This window comes from Cryptotermes secundus, unplaced genomic scaffold (genome assembly GCF_002891405.2).
Source record: "Cryptotermes secundus unplaced genomic scaffold, Csec_1.0 scaffold399, whole genome shotgun sequence".
NCBI lineage: Eukaryota > Metazoa > Arthropoda > Insecta > Blattodea > Kalotermitidae > Cryptotermes > Cryptotermes secundus.
Window position 1 is genome coordinate 2,032,571 of NW_019727096.1, and position 17,752 is coordinate 2,050,322.

The window sequence follows — 17,752 nt, forward strand, 5'->3', positions numbered from 1 at the left end:
AGTTATTCTATATGGAACCATCAGTACGTTTCTGTGTTATTGCATGGTCCGTGTAAAGTGGTTATGAAGAAGATTTCAGTTGAGAAGTCGTAGTCGAGTCGAGTCGAGTCCAATCGAGTCGAGATAGAGAGGCCAGCCTGCCGGGATATGAGCTTGGGAGCAGAGGAATGGAATTAAGCCGAGTCTTCGGAATTAGCAGTTGCAGAATAATGGCAAGAGAGCAATTAGACTGTGAAAGGAAGACTTCATGTTATTTGAAGTGACAGCCTGTTATAATATCCGTTGCCAGGATATGACTATTGAAGACTGAGAACCCTAGTTCTTGTGTGTTGGTGAACTGTGAATTGTGTAGATCAGCGATAGTGCTGTAATTGTCTGTAGTTCCTAGTTGAATGTATAAGGAAGTTGTCAATAAATCCAATCATCCAGTCCGAAACCCGTTTTATAAGTCACGCAATAACCCCTACATGTGTCATAATTAAGAACTGATATTGCAATATTAAAAATTAATGTAATGAGTTTCAAAAGGCGAAGTATATAATAAATACCTTCATTATAATTATGCCATGGAGATGTACGGCAGAATTTATACAAGTCAGATGAGGGTAGAAGAAAACTTACGTTACTGAAATTTACCGATTTACCCGTCAGAACCATTTCTGTCGGATGGGTACAAAACCGTCGCATCCTTTGACATAAAGAACAATACATCATATTATATTCGATACCTCTCGAGAATAATGAAGATATGACACCCAGGGGAGGAATGGAAACTGCAGACTGCGTCCTATGGACTGAGTATTCAGTGTGTAGTACACCGAACTGCTCAATCACAAACACAATTTTGTTAGAACTTCTGTATGAATACGTGACATTCAATTCAGATCAGAGTTTCTTGGAATTATATTTATTTAATGACACTAACAGCAGCTTAGATATTGTAGCGTAGAATAGTAAAGAAAATTGTACAAAATATTATGACGCATAGGTCCATTGCTAGGCAACGGTTCGGTAAACACATTCCAGAAGCATACGCTTTCAGCAATATGACATCCATTGCTAGGTAACGAACCAATAAACATGCATTCTTGACAACATAAGACGATGTTTTCCGTGGGGTTCATGCAGAAGAGTTAGAAGAGGGTACAGTCAGAAGACGACACGAAGTACAACGGAGTAGTGAAGTAGCAAAATGTTGTGAGAATTCGAGACTGTCCAGCAGAAGAAAACGACAGTGTGTCAGCGTTTTGTAAACTGTTGTTGCCAGTTGTATAATGGTCCACTAAATTCGATTATCAAATCCAAAACCTGTCTTATTAGTCACGCAAGCCACGGATACATGATAATATTGGTAAGTTCTTCATCGAAACTACAGGGGATGGACAAAAATATGAAAAAGCCTCGTGAAATGCATGCCTGAATTGAAGTGTTTCTTTTAGCAAAGTTTGTAGGTCACGCTGTCGTATCTGCCCAACCCCACTACCTGTACAACCTCCGCAATACGTTGCAAAGCTTCATTTATTGTCGAGACAGTGTTCTGTGCAGTTTTTTTGCATCACGTCAGAGCTAACAGAATTCGAACGCAGACAAATTGTTTGGGCCCATATGGTGGGTGCTTCTGTAACCAAGGTAGCCGAGGTTTTTGGTTTTTCGCGAAGCACAGTATCCAAGATTATGACCGCATATAGGAGGACTGGAAAAACTGCATCCGATAAATACCAGCATGGACGGAAATGTGTGTTGAGTGATAGAGACAGACGAACATTGCGTAGGATTGTGACGAAAAATAAGAAGACTACAGCTGCAAAGTGACTGCTGAACTGAATGTCACGCTCACAAACCCTGTCAGCACCAAAACAGTACGAAGGGAACTCCACAAGCAGGGTATTTCTGGACGAGCTGCAATTCCAAAGCCACTCATCAGTGATCAAAATGCCACTAAGAGGAGAGTGTGGTGCCGAAGTCATAAAACCTGGACTATGGAGCAACGGAAGATGGTCATTTGGTCGGATGAGTCCACCTTCACACTGTTTCCGTCTTCTGGCCGAGTTTACGTCTGGAGAACGTCATCCCAAGCTTACGATCCAGATTGTTGGCTGCCAAGAGTGAAACATGGCGGGGGTTCGATCATGGTACGGGCAGCCATATCGTGGTATTCTGTCGGACCCATCATTACCCTGCAAGGTCACGTCACTGCCATCGACTATGTGACCATTTTGGGCGACCAGGTCCATCCCATGGTGCAAACTTTGTTCCCCAATGGTGATGCCATTTACCAAGACGACAGTGCCCGTTTTCACAAAGCTCACATCGTCCAGGACTGGTTTTCTGAGCACGAAGATGAAGTGTCACGTCTGCCATGGCCCCCACAATCGCCGAATATCAATATTATTAAGCCTTTGTGGTCTGTTTTGGAAAGCAATCTGCGTGCGCGCTGTCCACTTCCATCATCGATAACAGAACTTACCATGTTTTTCAGGAAGAATGGTACAAGATTCCCTTGCAAATCATACAGGACCTCTATTTATCCATTCGAAGGAGACTACAAGCAGTTCTGCAAGCCAGAGGTTGTCCTACACCATATTAGTCACGGTAATGTGTTTTTTGTTGGGTGTTTCCATATTTTTGTCCATCCCCTTTATTTAGAACAGCTGACAACATAGAGATGCCTAGGTGAAAATGCCACTTGGCGGAAATTTTGTGTACCCTAGTAAGGATTGCACCCTTTTGGTGTTACTCCGCAGCCACCCCTACTACCGGACCTCCTATTTTGCATCATTCTGATTCTGCAAACTTGAGAGTGACTTAGAATGTAGACGCGTTACTAGATAACGATCGGAAAAAGGAAACAGGTTCCTATGGCAACGAATCAAACGCAAAAACAAAGGAAATGTGGGGAAACGTTGTTTTCTGTGGTCCGTGCCACGGCCGTTTCTACACAACGGTGCTACCATCACGTCTGTGTAGCAACGAATCAACACTAAACGATAGCAAAACTGTTAGAAAAGGTGTTTTCTACGCGGTACGTACCAAGAGCTTTTAGGCGGGACAAGATTTAGAACTTATATCAGTTCAAGTGACTAGACTGCCGTGGTAGCGAATACTGGTAGAAATAGGGCCAAATCTGCTGTACTGACCCTGGATTGACAGAGGCCTTCTGTATAATATACATAGAAATAGGAATTAAGATTAAATTTGTAAATATATGTTAACACTGAAAATGGACTTACTAACACAGACTATGACTGACAAATGACGGACCCGACCTCTCGTCAGAGAGGGCGCCCAAATGAACAGGACAGTAACTTTCATATAAGAAAAAAGAAAAAAAATCTGGTCATGAGCCCCAGTCGGGGTTCGACACCAAGACAGCCAGACTGACGGACCGTCAGTCGCAATGTGACTTGGACTTGGAACTTAGATCAAACCCGTGTGGAGGCGAGGTCGAATACCTCCACCGTGACCCTGCGAGTAGTAGGAGGCGACGAGAAAGGAAGTCTCAGTTTTGAGACACTGAAATGTGATCGCGAGTCCCAACACACTCGGACCCGAGAAAGACTGCGTTGGCAAGGGCCAGCAGGATATACAAAAGACAGACCCGTTCTCTCGTCAGAGAGGGCGCCCTACAAAAACAAGACCGTAACTGTCAAAGAGTAATAAATATCTGGTCATGAGCCCCCGATGGGGCTCGACACCAAGACTGACTGTCTGTCTGCCTGTCTCTCTGACCTGACTGACTGACTGACTGACTGACTGACTGACCGACGGACCGTCAGTCCCAATGTGACTTTAATTTTGCTTACATCTGTTGTGGGATATGTGCCAGACGGTAAGGACGTAAGTGGAGAGCAGTGTTAAAATCCGTTATCAGGAAACGACTGGTGAAGTGTGAGAAGACTTTATGTGTGCTGTAGTTACACTGATATTTGGAGTGTGTAATTTAGTGAGTCAGTGAAGAGAAAACTAGGAGGTTGGCATGAAATGACCGTCAGCCTGGGAGTTAGAGAACTGCAGTTCAGTCGTTGTGAGCTACTGCTTGTAAAAGCTGCTAGCTGAGGCACGGGTATAGTTCGGGAAGCCGTTGGAAGCCGTTACCAGGCAACGGCTAGTGGAGACTTTAATAGACTAAGGACACTACTCATTGTGTGACAATGATCTGTAAAGTGTAGTCACGAGTCGTGAGTGTATAAGTGGTCAATAAATCCAGTGTCCAAACCAAAACCCCGACAAGAGACAATCACGTGATTTGTTTTTATGATGAACCTTCATGCCCCCTATTGGATTATGTGTTCTGACACTGGCTAAAATGCTGAATTTGTTTTAGCAACACTAGTACTCATCTCAAAGAAATATGAAAAGTTGATGTGGACTGGATTTATGATATGACAGAATATTGGCCTGCTCTCATAAACACGAATGAATACTATTCTGGAACGTGATATTCTGTAGCCTGGTGAAAGTTTACTGAAATTCTGAGGAACATACTGTATCTATTTCCAGTTCAAGCTTAGCTCTGCTTTCCTTTCTACTATAACTTGCTTTGTTTACTCTTCGAACCTGAAGATGGAGGGAGTATACGTTTGCGAAGCGTCAGTGAACTTCTACCAGACTGTGTGACGCAACATTTCAGTTGCCGCCCTGAGAATCTGAAATTCAACAAAAATATTTGGTTTTCATAATTGGCGGAGAATTTTTTGATCAGTTGAGGAACTATTAGCTTTTTAATATTTTTCTTCTCCTTAGAGTCAGCCACACGAACAGATGTTTCGAAATATAACTTGTTCCTTAAAATTTAGAATATGGGTTCTGGGAGCTGATGAAATTAGATTTGGACAGATATCTGGACAGAGTTGTTTAAGTAGCCTGCTAATTCACCCAGTGCTGGATTTGAGGTTCTCACAGCGGTAACTATAAAAATTACTTTCTTTTGGTATGTGACACCGTGTAGTTTAGTAGGGATTTACTAGCGATTAGAAGGAGTATACTGCTTCCATCTTCAGGGTCGAAAGTAAGATAAGCAAGTAAACAGAAAACAGGACACAACGATAAATTTCCGAGCGAATGACCGGAATCACATTTCAGATGATAATAATTGTTCGTAGTCACTCCTGTGAGAAGCTGATTCGTTCTTTCCAGTTGCTTGCTTGGCTTACTCTTCTACCCTGAAGATGGAAGCAATATGTTCCTCCGAATCTTCAGCACACTTCCACAAAACTGCACAGTGTCACATCCCAGAAGATAATGCAATTAAATATTTCAATTCTGTGGACTGCCCGAAAAAGGACAGGACATAAATTGTGTGGGTAGCCTTACGGAAGAAAACTTGTCACACTTGAATTTCCGCCCGGCATATGAGTTCCGGAAGAATGTTGAAAATATAGTCCAATAAGTTTGTAATGAGGGCCGGTCACGGTAGCCCAGCGGTCTAAGACATGCACTGTGTTCGCTCGCTCGGAAGCCTGGATCATGGGTTCGAATCCCACTCAGAGCATGGATGTTTGTGTGCGTTTTTCTGTGTTTGTGTACAGTTAGAGACCTTGCGACGAGCTGATCACCCACCCAAGGAGTCCTACCGTATGTCTATGATCTAGTAAAACTGAAGTGAAACGGAGGTTTTCATGCAGGTAAGCCTAGGCCCAAATGAGGACTGTAGCGCCAATGAAAAAAAAAAGTTTGTAATGATGATATAACTGCCTGCTTCATCAGTTAACGATGATGCAACTTCGTCCACGACTACAATATTGAAAACATTGAAACCAGAATCCTCATAATCCCGTTAGTACCAAACATGCGAGAACTGAAAACAAAAAATATTGTTTTGATGAGGCAGTTTTGAGAGACCTTTTGTTGTGCTCGGGCCGAGTGAAGGTGTGAGTAGGATGGTACAGAAGATGGGTAAAAGCGAGGGGAGGGAGACGCACAGTAGGACTTGAAGCAGCCACTAAAAGGGATGAGATAATTGAGACATATATACAAAGGGGTTGAAAAGAATGGCGCGTTGGGTCAATAACGTAATTAATTTATGTGGTCTTCCAGCCCTTTTACTCCATCCTTATGCTGTCGTTGCTTCAGCTCCTTCTTTTGTTTTAGTTTTCTATTGCCTACGGTAGGCCATGTAGGCAAGAGCTCTGATGATGTTTATTGTTCTCTGTGAACCCGTATCTTTGAAGATGACAAGTTCACTCTTGAAGTTTTCTGAAAGAATACAATAGATAGATGGCCTATTACAGTTCTGAGATTTATGGAAGGCTGTCATTGATTCTATTGTTATTTGTGGCCTAGGAAATGAAATCTGTGGCTTGAAATACCACGACAAACTACAGTTGACTTTTCTTGACAGTGCAACCATACAGCGATCTTAGGGTTATGGGCTGGGCGGGAGGAGAGAGCCCTGCCCATTCCGTCTGAGTGTGCCCTCCGAAAGCAAGATTCTTTGTACTTTTAGACGCAGAGAAATGCAAGTGACATTTTGCTAATTCGAAACGGTAGGCTTATCAGAAGCACGCAAACCACTGATGTCTCTTCAGATAATACTGAATGCAGTACAACGCACTTGCAACGAAATATTTCGCATAGAGGTAAAGCTCCAGAGTAGTATTTGGGAGATTCTGGGCTCGAATCTGGGCTATGACACCGGCTAATCTGACTGGGATTTATCCTGGTATTTCTCAGACTCTTCATGAAAATTCAAAGATGTTACCTCTATCAGGTCAGGATTGTTTGCCTCCAAATCATTTCCAGTTAATCATTAATCTTACTATCTTAAGCTATATATTCTTGATAATGACAGTACAGTGAAATAATCCACACGTCACGGACAGGAATGAAGTTGGTCTCACTCATATGAAGGAGAAGTTTCCATGACTTGACAAGGGAGAAACCATCTTCATTGTTCATGTTTTGAAATGGAGATCAATCTGTACTAATATCTTTATGTAGTTCTGTGGTTTTCAACCTGTGTGTCGCGAGATTTGAAGACTAGAGTGATTACAAGGATTAAATATTTATTTGAAGAAAAAAATTCAATTTTTATTTGTAAAAACTTCTATTTCTCTGCTTTGCAATACAGTTTATGCAAGAAATAAGAAGAGCCGGAGTAGCTCAGTCGGTTTAGCTACGGGCCAAATTCTCGAGGTTCGATTCTCAGGAAGGGCAAGAAATTTTTCTTCGCTCCACAGCGTCCAGACCGGCCCTGGGGCCCACCCAGCCTCCTATCCAATGGATATCGGTATTCTTACCCCAGGGTTAAAACGGCCGGTAGTGAATCAGACCACTCATCTCCATCCAGTGCCGAAGTCAAGAAAGATGGAGCTATACCTGCACTCCACCATGCGTCCTTGGTTCTAAATTAATTAAGCACTGCGAACATTTTGCCTTTACCTGTATTTTTATGATAAACCTTAGTTCTCTAATTCTAGTGCGAAGGAAAAGGAAGTTGAATATTCCAAGTATATCACGGGCAGCCGGTGGTTGGGAACCGCTGACGTAGTTTTGCGTACAGGAGAGTAGTGACATGTGATTTATGTCTGCAGATCCTGAGCGGGAACAGCGACACGGCGACCGTGGTCAGCCACCGTCTGATGCCTCCAGTTTATGCCAGCAAGGTCAGAGTTCTGCCCTATAGCGTCCACAGGAGAACAGTTTGTCTTCGCGTGGAATTCCGCGGTTGTCTCGCCGAGGGTAAGTGTTCTCTTTTGTACCTTGTGTCACCCATTTACACATTTGTAATTACATATTCAAGTATAAAGGGTATTTAAATTATTTGTATCTTTCCCTTATATTCGACAAACTTTTCATCGAGTGAGATTTTCTCTATTCTCTTCTGTGACGTCGTGTAATTTTGTATATTGATACCAGTGTTTCAAAAGAATCTACTGTATATATCTCTTCTCTTGCCCTGAAGACAGAGGCAGCAGTTCCTCCGAAAAGTTTGTATCTTACTACCAAACTACACTGCGTTACATCTCAGAAAATCTCATAGTGTTGTGTCCGGCTTGTGGTGCTTACCATTAAAATTGCAGGGATAATGTAATGCAAACAAATTATTTCGTTAATCAATTCAGAACATAATTTCATCCAAGATAGACCATCATACGGCGATTCTTGAGGAATGCACAATTGGTGAAGGAGTATATATAATATTGTCACTATTTAGGGGTGACTATAGAAGGGGTACAGATTGGAGAATGGATTTATTGACCACCTACACACACCATTCGGAACTACAGCACTACAGCTAATTTCTACAGTTCACAAAACACAAGAGCGCCCGTTAAGCCTTTTGCAGTCAGCTGTGTTTTCCCCAGCCTTTCACTAACAACGGCTTCTAACAGTGGAGATTCTTCAACTTCACAGTTCCAAGGCCGTTCTTTATAGTCGCCCGTGCCGAACTCTTTGTCAACTCTCAACTTAACCGTAGTACTACCTCTTCTCAGCCTCCCTCGAAGAGCTCAACTGAACTCGTTGCTTCAAACCGCCCTGCTCGGCACGGACCACATAGAAAACACCCAATTTCATATAGTAAGTCTATTTCGTTACGCGGTATTCTTTTCCTCTAGAACGTGTTTGCTGAGCAGTTGCTCGGAAACAGTCGTTGTATATTCGCCTATTTCGCAGGCGTTTCATAGCAACGGCTGTGCACGCTGCTATATTAAGTCGCTTCAGACCAAGATTCAACCAACAGAAGTTTTATACTTGATCATAATATTATACTGCAACATCCTGTTGCGCTCTATATTTGCGCTGGAACTCTTTGCCGTCTTTATGCAACTTCGTCGGTATGTTAATGCTCACTGTCTTCATCTCTTTATTATATAACGCTACATTTTTCGACCTCACTGGCCATCATTAAGTGTATAAAATATTGGGTAATAGCAGGGAAGTAGTTTCCTTCAGTTCATGAACTTACGCACCTAAAGATGGCTAATTAAGCCGAAACACATAGTGTTGTGGAGTGAAGGTACGAAGACATGTGAATACTCGTATTAAAATATCAAAGAAGTTGCACAAAGACGTCAAAGAGTAGGAATGCAAAGTTTTTTACTTGCTTTGTAGCTTATACGCACTCCATCAACATTCATATATGTATTTCTCAATATTCCCCTAATGATGGCCTACCTGGGCCGAAACATGTTGTGAATTGATTAATAAAGACACTTGGTTGTGTGATGGTAATCCCACCATTCCAAATCCCAGAATATTCTTCTTTGAAGATTTCATATGTATAATTAATTTTCTGAAGAAACTCCTTACAGTTACGTTGAAAGTGGTAATATTATTCATACGAAACTCTGCGATGTTACTGGAAGCGTAACTTTGTTATTCCTACGTGAGATTTGTTTTTCTCACAGCAGTGAATATAAAGTTCACGGTCTTCTGGGATATTACGCCGTGTAGTGTGGTAGAAACCTAACGTTTCAGAGAAACCTGGTGCTTTTGTCTTCAGGGTAAAAGTACCACCATTGTTACTCCGTGTTTCTGTCTCTAAGATTTACTTTACCAACGAAACCGTAAAGCGACGTATAACTACAATTTGCATCTAGAGTCAGATCATTTTGTGTCTTTCTATGTTGGTTATTTAACGATGCTTTCAGTATCTATAATATAGAGAGTCGAATGTCGGGTTGATGAATGATGAATTGGAAAGGACGTGGAAGGAAATGGTTGCGGTTTAATCGAGATAGAGCTCAGGTTTTAGCTTGAATGGACTGAGGAAAACTACGAAAAATGTTAACTGAAGTTACAGGTTTTCCACAGAGATTCAAACCGAACTCCTTTTTGGATTTCGTAATGTGAATAATTGAATCGAATCCCCATTCTGAATGTTGTCCAACGAGAGACAAACGCCAAAGGAAGGAGATTTTATGGGCGTTCGTTATAGCGGCACACGAACTTAATTTACTTACTTACTTAACCAGTCAACCGCCTCTGTGGTCTAGTGGTCAACGTCTCTGGCTACAGAGCCAGAGGTCCGGGTCCGATTCCCGGCGCTACGACATTTTTTCTGAGAAGTAGCGGGTCTGGAACGGGGTCCACTCAGCCTCGTGATGATAATTGAGGATCTGTTTCAAGGAAATGGCGGCTCCGGTGTAGAAAACCGAAATTAACGGCCGTGGGGATTCGTTGCGCTGACCACGCGACACTCTCTATCCGCAAAAGTTGGCACTAAACTTCGCCGACAAACGGCGGTCGCTCTGTCGGTATAGTTCGCTTGTGGACTAAAATCACCGAGTTTGTTTTTTGTTTCTTTACTTAACGAGTCAAGAGCTGAGTTAGCAACGAATCCCACAGCTTAATGATCTAGAATACGGCAAGGTGTTACGTCATCTGGGCCAACGTTAAGTCAGAGGCTGCTAACCGACTGACAATGAAAACAAAATGTTCTTTGTCGGTATTATGAAAGTTCTATAATCGCCTTGCTCTAATCCTGTTAATTCGTAAAAAAAATCTTCTTAAAATTAAGATCACTTCCTACAAAAAAACTTTATTTTTACAGCGTGTGAGTGATATGTTCCGAGAAGTTACTCCTCTGGTTTGCCGACACGTTACAATATTATCCTCATTGACATAACGTTCAAAATAATTTACTAATTTACTAATTTACATCATTAAATATCCTACATGAGACTACTAATCCTTCTGTTAGTGGAATTCTGCTCGTGTTGAATGACAGTTCACTATCACAGATCAGTTTAATTACACCAATGTGCAAGTTAACAATTTTCATAATATGTTTAATTGTTTCATCATATTTTGGAGATTGCATTTGTCATAATGTAATTCTACCATAATTACTTGTACCGTTGAAATATTTTAAAGTTAATCTTGTATTTAACACCACGTTTTGGTGGTGATAATACTAAGAGAATTTCGAGATAAGCAGAGAAGACGTAAACGAAATATGAATAATACCCAAGTTAAATAAGTTTACATTAAATGTACCACTTGCTTTTTGAAGGGATATTAATTGAGTACACGTCAAGGAATTTATATGAATGCGCTGCTGAGCTTCAGCAGCATGTCTTCACAAATAGAAAGAGACGCCAGCCAGCAGGTGCTTGTTTCTATCTCGAGTCGTATTTCATTCACGTTCTTGGAGACTAATAATATCTGCAAGACAAATTGTGAACACTAGAGGGCGTACATTAACTAACTGCTCCTTAATCAGTGGTTATGAAGTGGAACTAAACTGGGACTGAGGTTATATTATGCTGCAGTAATAATTGTTATAATACAGTATTACCCATAAAATTTTTATTTTGAATATTAACCCACAAGAGAAAATTATCGACGTGAAAGGGACTAAATACGTAACATGAACCTTATCTAATGAGGATCATTTTCATGGAATTCTTGTGTTACAAAACAAAGAACTTAAAATTCTCGAATTTAAAATAAATAAATTCTTTGGTCAATGTACAGCCTTCATATCTGGAAAATGTTGTCTCTTTCAAACAGTGAATTCGAATCAGAATATGTAACGTTGAATTCAATTTTTAATTTAAATATGTACTTAAACTAATATTCTTAAAAAATAAAATAATATAGCCTCCTAAGTAATAAAGAATTTAAAGATATAGGAAGAAGCGTCCAGTCTGCCATAACATTTCGTCAAACATGTTGAGCCGTGCTGAAGGTCAGCTAGCTCTTGTGCGTGACGTCATGGCGCCAGCAATTCCCATATTCCATCTTCACCCCCATATGCTGACGTATTATTTTTGTGATTGTCTATGTATCACGTGACCTATCCCCCTTCCGATGTCGAGGAAAGAAAAAAGACCTTCGCAGTCGGGGACGCTACGTAGCGAAGAGTTTCGTAATCTTTTTTACAGGGACGGTAGGACCCCTTGGATGAATGATCAGCCCGTCGCAAGGCCGCTACCTATGCACGAACAGAAACACAGAATAAACGCACACATAGACATCCATGCTTTTGAGTCAGATTCGAACCCACGATCCCATTGTTCGAGAGAGAGAAGACAATTCATGCCTGCGGACACTGCAATCGGCTCCAGTACCTGTACCTTGCAATAAATTCCAAACAAGTCTGTGTCGTAATCACTTTGGCATTGCATCCGCCATTATTCTAATGAGTGTGCTTGCTACTCACTCGGACATGGAAAATAAAACCGGAAACTTCTCTGGTAAGAAGTCAGCTCGTCCGAAATGACGGTCTGCCTTTCCTCACTGAGCGCCATCCCACACAGTGCACAACCGCAGTCGCTGTAATTTCCGTGTTTGGCGCCATCAAGTAAAGTGGACGAAGGTGTTCATTTATTATTCATGCAGCATATAAACGTCTTCATGCATGGGAAATGGAGGTTAAGTCTTCGCCTTCGCCCATCGCCGCTGTCCTTGTTGAAACGGCCTTGATTGTTCTGCTGGAGGTGACGTGATGACTATGGCGGGTCTGTTTTATGTATCATCTAAAGTAAACTCCACGGAGAAGTGACCGTCTTCAGTAGCTAATAGGATATAACAATTTTCACCACCTTTTCCCAGTAATATGTAAGAAGTAATATTTTGTAATTAAATTGAGGACGCTGATAATAAAAATTAACAGCCAAATTTTGGAGCCGGGATAAAGCGGTCGGTATAGCGACAGGCTGCTGGCTCGATGACTGAGGGTTCGGAGTTCGAGTCCCGGTAAGGTCAAGAATTGTCTTCTCTCCACGTCATCCAAGCCTGCGCTGGGGTTCACACAGTCTCGTATCCAATGGGTATTGGGGCTCCTTTCCTAGGGGTGAAGCTGACCGCTCACTTGCAACTAGTGCCAAGGTCAAGAAAACGTGGATCTATTCATCGACTCCCCCATACGTCTTCATGGCGTAGTGCGTAAATAGTTAAGCGCAGGGTAACTGTACCTTACCATCACATAAACTGTAAATACTTTCCTGGTACTAGAACAGAACATAGTGGCTGGTTAGCAAGAGAGCACGTACATAGATACTGGTAAATACTGAAAGGACTCTAAACAATACCCCTGCACTAGTACAGAAACTTCATATAGAGCTGAGTACCACGAAAGAAACTAAGTAGTTAGGGCTTGCTCGGAGCTGGTATAGCTCAGTATACCGACGACGGCTATTCGGAAAGCAACCGCCGTTCATTTTAAGCAACAATTGTAGGAGACAGGGAGAGCTAGCGCATGCGAGGTAGCGTCACATGATCCATTGCCTTATAAGACATCGCATAACTGGTCACCTAGTGTTTGTTCTTGTCTCTACGTAGTGAATTGTGATGTGTCCTGCGATTGATAATCCCGCCAGCAGCGATTTTTGCCCTGTTATCCGCTTTCTTCGCGTAAAATCGTAAGCGATGTGGAAATACATCTTGGATTATGCGCGGTTTACAGCCAAAATATAATGAGTGAAGGAACTGTAAGACAATGGTGTTCAACATTCAGAGATTGTCGGACAAATGTTTACGATGAAACGCTGGTCATCTGTAGTGGGTGATGATTGTTCAAAGTGAATGAAGATGCTTCACAATTTCAGATTTTTTTTTTGTGAATTTCCACAAATTTCACACACTGTTATGTACGAGATTATTACAGCTAAGCTAGGCTGTCACAAGTTTCACGCAACATGGTTTCCGAAAATGCGCACAATACGCAGAGAATGGCTTCTGCTTTGGCTTTCTCAGAGTTTCACAAAGATAGCGATGAATTTCTCCATCACATCTTAAGAGTAACAGGTGATGAAACCTGGGTTTCATTTGTGAATGTTGAAACAAAATGGCAGTCAATGCAGTGGAGGCACACACATTCACCAAAAAGCCGAAAACGTTTAAACAAACGTCTGCCAGAAAGCTGATGGCAATTGTTTTATTGGACGAGGAAGGAGTGCTAATCGTGGAATTCATGCAAAGAGAGACCAAAATAACGTTAGAATTGTATTGCTAAACACTAAAAATAGCGTGGAATTCTGACAGCCGATGCAGTGTTCCTTCATGACAATGCGCATCTGCACACAGCTTTTCGCACTGGAGCGTTTCAACTGGGAGTTGTTTGACCACCTCCTTACAGCCTTGATTTCGCTTCGAGCAATTACCATCTGTTTACCTACCTGAAGAACTGGTTGGGATTTCAGAGATTCAGTAACAACGAGGTGTTGAATGAAGGCGTCAAAACGTGGCTGAGCTAACAGGCGGAAAATTCTTTGATACAGGCATACAAAAACTTATTCCCCGATACGAAAATTTCATCATTTCGGGAAGTGAGTATATTGAGAAGTAGCTTAAGTAACTTGAATTTCTTCATATAATCAATTTTTTTTTTCATTTTCTGTTTTGTTAACAGCTGTACCTCCAGCCGTTGCATGCAGTCATGGCGTGATTCTGAAGCAAACACGGATTACTTCATTTACAGTAGTACATTTAAGTAGATACCTTAATGAGAGAGACATCAAACTGAATTAAGAGAAATCCTGATAAATACATCCTTCATAACTACGTTCATTCAGAGACTTCTGGTTCAGTAACTTGCGGACACCCTGTGCACTCTCTGGAACATTGGAAACTCACCGTGTAACAGCCCATATTCCTTCGGTTTCGTGACGTACTCGCATTTATCACAGGGTAAGGGTTGCAACTCGTGGGATTTTGTAAATCTTATCTCCTTATCGACTTGTTATGTGTACGTACTACGTTTTCTTCCCTCCCTTACGTTTTATCTAGCAACTTCCATCCAACCACATTACCCTCTCTCCGTTATATACACTCTTAGTTCGTTATTAATTGAGCGTTAATTAATTGGATACTCAAGTCTGGTAAAACCTGAATACACATAATACCCTTTGCATAAGGATCACACGCAGACACGTGATAAGATTTACCTCTGTTTTTTTGTGGGTTATTTTGCGATTCTTCTAGTATCTAGACTGTATAGCGTCGAAGGATAGGATGATTGATGAATTGGAAAGGATCTGAGAGGAAGCGGTCTTGGCCTAATTGATGTGCAGCCCCGAAATTTGGCCAGGTAGGAAAATACCGAAAAATTCAGTCAGGGAAGACGTTTTTCCCGTCGAGATTCGAACTGATTACTTCCGAATACAAGTCTAGACCATTAATGCTGTATCAACCTGCTCGGTGTAATGACTATAGAATTAAATAAGTATATTCAGCAATGATAGAGATTGGGTGAAAACAAAATAAATCAGACGTGGCTTTATTTTATTTTAAAGTTAAATATAATTTAGACCGAGAAATATTTTATCAAGTGGATATAATGAGAACTGAAAATGTAAGTTAAAATGTTGAGACGAAATTAAACATTTTAAGGAACATAAATTGAGAATATAAAATGACACATGACGGAAAAATATGAGATTTGAGATATCCACGGCACCGAGGGTTTATACTGCAGGTTTCTTGGGCGTGACGTTATGTAGACTAATTATGCAAATTCTCCTCCCCCCTCTCACATGTCTCAGTTAATCATATTAAATGTCACCCTGCCCACTTTGTAACCTGGATGCTTCCTAACCGTAATAAAATTGTCACTGAAGATGGAGTCAGAATTCTTCTCCGAAATGTTGGATATATATTTCCAAGAATATATTGTTGAATTGCAAATACACGTATATTGTTACATGTACGGAGTTATTACAGACAGGTTCTGGGTTGATAATTGGATTTATTAAATATTTACAGATCGTAACTACAAGTAACTATAGCGTAATCACTAATTCGCACTCTCTACAATTCACTACAGCACGCACTAAATTATCTCATTCTGCCGTATCTTCGCCTGTTATCGCCTGATAGCGGCTTCCAACGCCGTAGCTTCCTCAACTTCTGTGCTTACTGGCCGGAAACTCTCACAACTAATTCTTACTATTCTCACTGTCATCTCAAGACTTTCTCGTAATCGCAGGTGCTTCTCGTTATATAGCCTCGGCACGGACTGCATAGGAAACACATCTCCCAAGAGTTTTCTTGTTGCGTCACATGGCCATCGCTCGAACCGTATAGAGAACACCATTTCTGTTTTACTATTTACGGCCGTTGTTTACAGAGTCGTTACTTAGCAACGGGTCAACATGTTACAACATGTTAATTCAACATTCAAATGAAATAACTAGTTTGTGGGAAATGCAGTGTGTCCGATATATTCGATATGCAAGGGGAAAGAGGATTCGCCGGGCTTACTAGCTTATGTTGTCAGTACGCTGTAAGTATTCCTTCACTCTTGGGAAATTCAAGCATGCTTACACAGAAAATTTCTTCCGCAGGGTTACGTATTCTGGTTTGTAGAGCAGATGGAATTTACATACGTATTCAGGTGTGTTCTCAATTTGCGGAGTTTCAAGAAGAGATTATATCAACAAGCGATTCGTCCACCATCGTATCCTACAACTGGCACTTTGCATAAATTTCACTAAAAATACGTCACGTTTAATTTGCAGTCGTTAATAATTCTGTCATGCACAATCATGAACATAACCCTCGCAGAAATATTTTGGACTGTGCCAGTATAGGAACACGGGCACACAGCAAAGTAAACCACACTGTTCTTTGTGTTCATGTTAGCTAAATTTGGGTTCCGATCCCTGAAAAAGGTTGCCTCAAAGGGAACTCGGGCAAGATGGCGATCAAACTGTCCTCGAGCCATGCAACAGGTATAAACAAGGCAGTCTTTGCTGTGTAAGCATTGCTTTGAAAGGTCGAAATTGGCGAACGGTTTAGAACTATCAATTTATCTATACTATCACTTACGCAACGTTTCTGCAGCTATAGAACTAATCTCTTGCATACAGACTTGTGTGAATAATCATTTTCTGAAGGGCTTTACTCTGAAGAGATTCAGGGCAGTTAATTATTTCACTTGTATCATCAATCTATAAATATAGAAAGTGATTCTAAATTACTGTCGGGCTTTTCTTGTAATTTCCAAATCGGAAATAAAATAAAATAAAATAAAATCGCCAATGGTATATGAAACAGCAACTGAATTTTTTTTATCATTTATAGAATAAATACTGCAGAATGCTAAACGGATTCAACATGCTCGCCTTTCATAGCGTAAGATTTGAAAATTATAGGCCACGGAAACCCTGACAATAATTTCAAATTACTCTGTATTTTATATATTTTTGTGGTTTCCCTTTGTGCTCCAGGCAAATGCCAGAATAACACCTCCTTCCTTCCACATCCCGTCCAATTCATCATTCACTAATTATCTTAAAATTCGAAGCAAATTAACTGTATAGTCACCGGCGTTAAATAAATCAGATATAGATAAAAAGTTCTGGGAAGAACTAATCACCTACTTTCCGCATCTAAAACGACGTGTCCAAAGATTCTTCTATTGTTGCATGTGTATTCCTTGCCGCGGTAACTTTTACCGAGCCGCTTCCTAGCAACGAGAGAATGATACACAAGTAGGCACATAGACTGATGGAAGAGATTTATGAAGTACGCCGTAGAGATGGGCTCAGGTGCCATGGTACACACACACACACACACACCAATTTTCATAGAGACTGGTTAGGGCATTTAAAAGTTTATATGAGGGGATACAGGCCGCGCCATAGCTCAAGCGGTTAGTCTCTAGCTTCCCACCGCGGCGGCCCGGGTTCGATCCCGGGTGTGGTGAAGTGGAATTTGTGGTGGACGAAGTGGCGTTGGGGCAGGTTTTCTCCGAGTACTTCGGTTTCCCCTGCCAATCTTCATTCCACCAGTTGCTCCACAATAACCCTCACCTATCATCTGGGGCTGGTACAATAGGCCAGAAGTGACCGCAGTACAAGGG

The 17,752-nt window shown here is 41.3% G+C and overlaps 1 protein-coding gene across 1 annotated transcript in view; it reads left to right on the plus strand.

Annotated features, from left to right (window-relative positions):
- Positions 1–17,752, plus strand: part of LOC111864390 (discoidin domain-containing receptor 2) — a 214,110-nt gene that overhangs the window by 42,529 nt on the left and 153,829 nt on the right. Inside the window, exon 3 of the mRNA XM_023851611.1 lies at positions 7,533–7,680. Within this exon, the coding sequence (XP_023707379.1) occupies positions 7,533–7,680 (148 nt within the window). The remainder of the gene's footprint in view (positions 1–7,532; positions 7,681–17,752) is intronic.